Source organism: Hipposideros armiger, unplaced genomic scaffold (genome assembly GCF_001890085.2).
Source record: "Hipposideros armiger isolate ML-2016 unplaced genomic scaffold, ASM189008v1 scaffold_278, whole genome shotgun sequence".
NCBI classification, from domain to species: Eukaryota; Metazoa; Chordata; class Mammalia; order Chiroptera; family Hipposideridae; genus Hipposideros; species Hipposideros armiger.
In genome coordinates this window covers 925,859-933,183 of record NW_017731628.1, presented here as the reverse complement: position 1 = coordinate 933,183, position 7,325 = coordinate 925,859, and the positions used below count along the sequence as shown (strand labels likewise).

Below are 7,325 nucleotides of genomic sequence, written 5' to 3'. Positions count from 1 at the left end.
TCAGATCTAAAGGGCGGGGCTCGGACTTGCACCTCACCATTTCAGCCACTGGCTGCAGGTATGGATCTAGAGCCCTGGTTTTTCAATGGGCTTTTGAACCCGTAAACCCTGCTCAATGGTAGCTGTAAATAACAACTATTTCTGACTCTCTCAAAGGCTTGTTCGAAGTTTTCAGGGTCTAGGAACCCACTCAGGTAATATCAGGTCAATTCAGGGAGGGGTCTCAAGAACCCAGGGAAACATGAACCCCAGAATGCTGGAAGAGCAAGAATGAGCTAGCTCCAGACACTGCCCCTCTAGTCTCGCTCCCCCAGTTTCCTCCTCAGACTCATAGCCTCCGTCCGTCTCCTCTTGTAACTTGGCTATGCACATTGCATGTCATGGCTGCTCTCTCCCCAAATCTTCAGCTCCCAAAGTCTTTCACTTCCAGTGACCACAACCCACTGGCCACGTGTGTGTGTGTGTGTGTACATACAGTATATAAACTTTATATATACCGGGGATGCCAAAAACATGTATACAAAAAAATGTGTACAAGTGAACACTTTGGTCAGTGTTGCTCAAGCAGTAGTTCACTGTAATCAGAAGTGTCTGGACGCTGATGGGAACCACTTTGAGCACCTCTTGTAATTGCAGAAGTCAAACGTGACTTGTATTCATCTTTTGTTATCAGTATCTATTGAGTATTCCAATTTTAATACATTTTTTTCCTTTCTTAAAATGTGTATACATTTTGGGGGCAAATTATATATACACAACATATACACACACGCACACGTGCACAAATGTGTATGTGTGTGTATTATATACTATGTACAAGTTTATACATAACNTTCACGCATTCATTGATTCATTCATTTAACATTTATGTCAGAAAGTAAACCATGTCAGAGAGCTGCAGCCTGCCAGGCTACAAGTCTTGAAAATTGATGCTCATTTCATAAATGAGCAGACGGAGGACCGGAGAGTTGTTAGGTGGTTGGTCCTGAATTCCACGGCTAGTGGGGCCTCTGCCAGGACAAGACCAGAGAGCTTTCAGACCCCTGCACCCTCCTCTGTCCCCCCCCCCCACTTCTCACCCTCCTATACGCTGATCTTCAGACACTGAAACACCAAGATGACACTGATGTTATTAGATTACTTGCAGGCAAGTCGCATTATGACAAGCCATGCAAAAAGAAGACTGTTCGTTTTCATCCTGGAAGCAAGGTCAGTCAGGAGAGGGAAAAGGAGCAGCAAACTTGGAATGATCACACACAAAGCACCTGCGAGCTGGTGTTTACAATGCAGCCAGCCTGACATGGAAAAAGCACTTGGTGAATTCTGGATTTGGGGTGTTGTTTCTATTACTGTTATGTCTGTACTGGGTGCTCTCTCGGTTTGTCTCCATCTAACCCATAGATTGGCCCACACTCTCCTTTCCTTCTGCAAAGTAAGCTGACCGAAACCCACAGCACACTGATTACTCACAGCTAATGGGTCACTCTAGAGTACCCATGCCCTTCTCCCACGTGGCCATGCTTACTAAAAAGCCAGTCCTGAGAGTAATGAGCAGATCCTGTTGTGATTCAAAACCCTAACTGCTACATTAACTGGTAAAAAACCAGGTGGATGAGCGTTGGAACTGTTTCTGTGAAAACCGTTAAATACTTCAGGACAATTCAAGAAGTGAGTTGCCAAGAATGTTTGCCATTGCGGCTGAGGAGTGTGAGACAGCGAAAGGACGGAGGGGCTAAAACCCTAGAAGGATCCTGTGCGTAGACTGCTTGGCAAGTGACTTAGTTCTCATTCTACTTTAAAGAAACCCAAACTAGAGATTGGTGGCAAAGCATTAAAGGTATGATCAACCTTTTCTCAAAGGGACAGGGCTCAGTCCTGCATCAGAAACTCGGTGTTGAAAGTTTTACAGCAAGGACAGGTGGCTTGAACATCAAAGAAGCATATCATAGGATCCGTTTTATTTTAAGAGCACTGATGGAAAGCTTCTGCAATTCAGTGTTTTACCACATGTTTAGTTCCTTGTCAATAGAGAAAATCAGATGGGCAAACAATTCTGCAATATGGAAACGTGTCCCAATTATAAGATGTTACCTCCAAAAAGAGTGATGCTAAATTAGAGCATGGGGTGAGGGGTGGAGGGGGAGGCGGGGAGGACCCAGAGCAATATCCCTAGGAGCTGCCTGCCCCTCGGGACTGGCTACATATTATAGTTTCCAGAGCCCAGTGGAAAGTGAAAATATGAGGCTCCTTGTGCAAAAATGAGGAAGAATTTCAAGATGATGAGAGAAGAGTGTTAAACCAAGAGTGGGGCCCTTCTGAGCACAGGGGCCCTATGTGATGGCACAGGTCACACGCCCATGAAGATGGCTCTGCTGTCATTTACTGTTAGCAGCAAATCAGAGCTTTATAAAGAAATTTAGTTTGTATCAGTTTACTAAAGTAACTGTACCAGTTAGTCTCATAAAAGTCAGCGTGGGTGAAATGGACTTAGTTAGACTTGATGAGAGGTTGTTTTTGTACCTTCGATAAAGAAACATGTGAAGAATATAATTGTTTGAGCATCTCACTCTTTGTAGGTAACTTTCCTTGGCATCCTAATGGTCAAGAATTTAAAGGCCTGGTTTTTGTCCTCCCCCCACAGTGCCCCCACCCCAAGAGTAATATTCTTGATCAAATCTGTGAGTCAAAGGATTCTAAAATGTTTAGATATATCTCTTAGGCAAAAGAGCTTGAGTTCCATTTGGGCTAAAAAAGAAAAGAATATAGATCCTATAGGAGAGATCAAAGATATTGTTTTCCATGAGGCAATGGCATGGACTGAAATTCTTAAGGCAAAAAACTTAACACACAATCTTGAGGTGCAAGATAATGGTAAAAACATGGTTTTTCATCTGAACTCAGACACACTGAAGATTTGGACACAGAAGAAAGTGAACAGCAGTGGATTCATGATGACGATTTGCTAGAAAGTAAAATTAAATAGGGGAGAACTCATATATACCATGACATAAACAGATAAAGCTCCATATGAACAGGACAAAGAAGAGGTGAAATTAAATTCAAAACTGTACATGAATCACGCAGTGGCTAGGGGTATCCTCTGTCTAGCTTCACATTATATTGAAGAACAACAAAACCAGCAGTCAATGCTGTAATAATAAAAAAGAACTATACTGAGAAAATCGTACTTCTAAGCAACTTAAAATTAGTGATTTTATTAAACATGCTCTATTTTATTTATTTATATATATATATTTTAAACATTCTTTCATTATTAATTTCAGGTGTACAAAATAATATAAAGACTAGACATTTACACCCCAGACAAAGTGATAAAATAACCCCAACAAGTCTGCCCCTCTGACATCGCACATAGCTATTACAGTACCATTGCCTATTTGCCCTATGCTGTACTTTATATCCCATAACTATATATATATATATATATTTTTTTTAATTATAGTTGACATTCCATATTATTTTATATTAGTTTCAGATGCACAGTGTGGTGTTTAATGATTCTCCCCAATTAAACATGCTATATCTTAAATTACAATAGAATGTTTATGGTACATATTGTTTTTGGTTTCTCACTGACTTTTTCTGTTAACTAACTAGGGATCCCTCAACCAGGAGGCCTTCTGTTAGCTCGCTCACTCATTTTGCTGTGGCTGCAGTAGAAGTCCTGTATCAATCTTTAGTCACTAGTTGCTGAGTTGCCTGAAAACATCATTTAGAAGTTCATAACTTCAACATCATTTTTAACTTAAAACACACCGCTTACATTCACACCCTGATGATTTTTTAGTTTAGAGCCATATATATTGGCTGATTATAGTTTCCTGAGCCTTTTTTACGTGAACCATGCCATCTTAATTCTGTCTGTTTCTTTAGTGTGGAAAGAGAAGATATAGACATTTGCAAAACAAATTTGAGTGCAAAAATCCTTCTGGACTTTTAATGCTTTTTGTTTTCTTTTCTCTCTTCAACAGTTGCCTTGCCCACACCACCATACCAGTTCAGCCGTTTGTTGATATATTCTTTTGTGTTTAGGGACTCACTTTTAATTGGATTTCCTAATAAGCTCCACATGGTACAAACAGACTTGAGAGCTAACTTGGTAACTGGTGGGAGCAGAAAGGCAGACATACTAGAGAGCAGACCCCTAGCTTAGAGTTTGTTGTATGTTGTGAGCACCCGTCGGTATATTTCAGAGGGAATGGAGAACGTGGGTCAGTCTGCGTTAGAGAATAGAAATACTAACTGGCCTCCCCCATGTTGCTTGGGGGGGGGGTGTTATTAGTCAAATAAACCCCCCTACTACTTATGTTGGAATATACCCCCTGTGACTGCCTAAGGGAGAAATAGCTTGAGTCACGAATCTTCCCATGTGACTTTTGATTTGTTGCTCACGATTGAATTCCCTGTGTTTTCATGGACCACACTGTACTTCAGTGCAGTGTGGGTGGAAGGAAGGATCCCCAGAGGAATTGCCTGTAAGCCACTGGTAGTTCAGTCAGGCCACCCAAAACATGCCTTCCAAGGTGGAATGGTGACAGAAACAATTTTATTTGTATCAATTATGGTTAAGCTTTGTCACAATAGAGAAGGAAAATGTCAAGGAAGTTCACAACGAGGAACCATGTTGAAGTTCACCTCCCCTGGTCAGACTAAAAGTGTGATGCTTGAGTGTTGGGGACATTTCTGTATCTGCTTGGTTTGTGGCACTTGTTTTCAATTTTCACCTGGGATATTGCGACAGCACCAGTCTTTAAAATACAATAAGAGGTAACTGCTTTCCTAACATCTGTTGAACCTCCTGTTTGTTTTTCCAAAGGCTCACTAATTAAAGACTGGATAAAATCTAGACACCTGTGGAGTGGTGATAATAGAACCCCTAGGGACAAAACACCCCTCAGGGTTCAGAAGGAAAGAATGATTGATAGGACTGATTTTTCTCCCCCATTTTAGTGATTTGAATCTTTTGTTAATCAATTTCCTTAACATTTTTTTTTTAACTCCTTAACATCCACTAAACTGGGCCCAGGTGGCCCCAAGGCCCTCCAAGGCTGAGCTTTTAGTCACCTCCAAGGAAGGTGGGAGGCGGAAAGGCTCCCCAGGTGACAGAGGCCTCAGTGATGGGTCTGGTCACACTTGGAGACTGGGCTGGGGGGGTGCTCCAGGGACCTCTGAAGCAACAGCCTTCCCTCCAGCCTTCACTTCCGGTCCTGATGCATTTGACTATAGTTGGGCCATTGGCTGTTTGCTGCATGTGAATCACGCCCACACACACCCCTCTGCAGCACCTGAATCTTGTCTGTGTGTCTGCAGTCTGGGTGTGCTCCTGGCAGCATTCCCGGAGTCCTAAGTAGCAAACACAAAACTGGAGCATGGCCCATCGTCTTCCTTCTCTTCTATCTTGTTCTCGTTTCCTCTTCTTTCGCTCTCCCTCCCTCCTTCCTTGGCTTCAGCCAGGCCTGGTAAGAGGAGGCACGAAGGAACTCCTGGGCGTCCCTGGTGCACATTAGGAGACTTGTCTGAGCTCCATCGCCCCTTGATTCTTCGGGAAACTTCCCTCTCACAAGACTCAGTTCTTACCAGGAATCGATGACTCACCCTCTGCGTGTTCTCTCTTCCTCTCCCCTGTAGGAAATGTGACTGGAAACAGTAACTCCACGTTTATTTCCAGCGGGCAGGTGATGAATTTCAAGGGCGACATCATCGTGGTCTACGTCAGTCAGAACTCCCAGGAGGGCCCGGCGGGGCCGGGCAGCGGCGCGGGGGAGCCGGTGGGCCGCCCGGTGCAGGAGGAGAGCTCGCCGTGCTGCGACTCGTTCGCGGGCCTCGGGCCGCGCTTCCCGGACACGTGCGGCACCCCCGGGCTGGACAAGGCCTCGCGGCCCGTGCAGGAGCAGGGCGAGGCAGAGGCCCGTGCGCCCGGGGCGCAGCGCTGAGAGCTCAGGGACCTGCTGCAGCACTCCATGCGCCTCGGAGCCGCGATGCCACCGGACAGGCAGTGACCTCCGGGCCATCAGCCAGCCCTCTGCTCCCGAAAGAGCCTACCTGGCCGCGCTGGCTGCGCGCACCTGCACCTGGGTGGGCGGGGCCTGGGGCGGGGCTGGGGCCGAGGGCGGGGCGGCGGCCCGGATCTGCCCTTGACTCCTTTCCATTCGGTACATCTGCGTCAAATTACTGACATCCTCTACCCATCCTGCTCTTCGTAGAATCGGGAACTTTTAAAAAAAAGTAAATGTGTTATTACCACTTACTGATATTCAGTCGCATATCAACTAATAACTCAGGTACACGTTGCTGCCTTTGGTTGTTCCACTTTTTACTCCCTTTTGTGAATTTTCTCCCTTCCCTCCCACCTTCCATTCTCATTTCGTCAGTAGTTTGTCTCTTTATGACATCTGTTTTTATGGCGGTCCTGTTCTATTTGGATCTATTATTTTCCCCCCGTATTTGTATTTCACTTAATCTCACAACATTTTTCTGATACTCTTCCCCTCCCCCCATCCCACGCACACACGTTTTTGACTAAGGATTTTCTTGAACTCTCCTAAGGGTGATGGTCTTCTTTACATATTTTCTTTTGTGCCCCTTCTCACAAATAGGTGCCTGTCTTTTTGGTGATGGCTGGGGGNCTCAACATAACTTTTGAACCAGACTTCCGTTCATAGGTTCCGTGGATCAGTCCAATCAGTGGCCAAGGAGGGCCACCAACATAAACCAAGGCCTCTTGGGACAGTCAGGCCTGTGGGCAGGACTGTGTGCAGAGGAGGATGGAGTGGGGTGGCCCTGAACCACACATCACCCCAGACTGCTGAGGTCTGGTAAGAAGTGAAAACACAGTGAGGATGAGATCGTTGTGGGCTGTTTTTTCATTTCCAATTTCTGCTCCATCAGTAATGACTCAAGAAGAGATACATTTTTCTTTTATAGTTTGAAGCCATGACAAGAAGCAGCCAAAATGTGATGTTCTGCTCTGAAGAAGTTGGGGGGGAAAGTGGGACTATTTTAATAAGCATTCTTTACATGTCTTCCTTCCTTTTTAAAAAATGCATTTTTATTAAGCAGAGCTGGCCATGGTCCAGAAAGTAAAGGAAGGAGAGAGCAGTAATTCCTGATGACACATTATTCAGCCATAAAAAAGAAGGAAATCCTGTCATTTGTGAAAACATGGATGGACCTTGAGGGCATTATGCTAAGTGATGACTAGAAACCCACTGGGGTGAAATCAGACAGAGAAAGACAAATACTGTGTGATTTCACTCATATGCCGAATCTAAAAAAGCCAAACTGATAGATACAGTGAGTGGATT

General features: G+C 44.6%; 1 protein-coding gene across 1 annotated transcript in view; it reads left to right on the top strand.

Moving 5' to 3' along the window:
• TNFRSF11A (TNF receptor superfamily member 11a) overlaps positions 1-6,093 on the top strand; it is a 63,544-nt gene extending 57,451 nt beyond the window's left edge. The window contains exon 11 of the mRNA XM_019657690.1: positions 5,650-6,093. Within this exon, the coding sequence (XP_019513235.1) occupies positions 5,650-5,954 (305 nt within the window). The 3' untranslated portion in view covers positions 5,955-6,093. The remainder of the gene's footprint in view (positions 1-5,649) is intronic.
• The last annotated feature ends 1,232 nt before the right edge of the window (positions 6,094-7,325 follow it).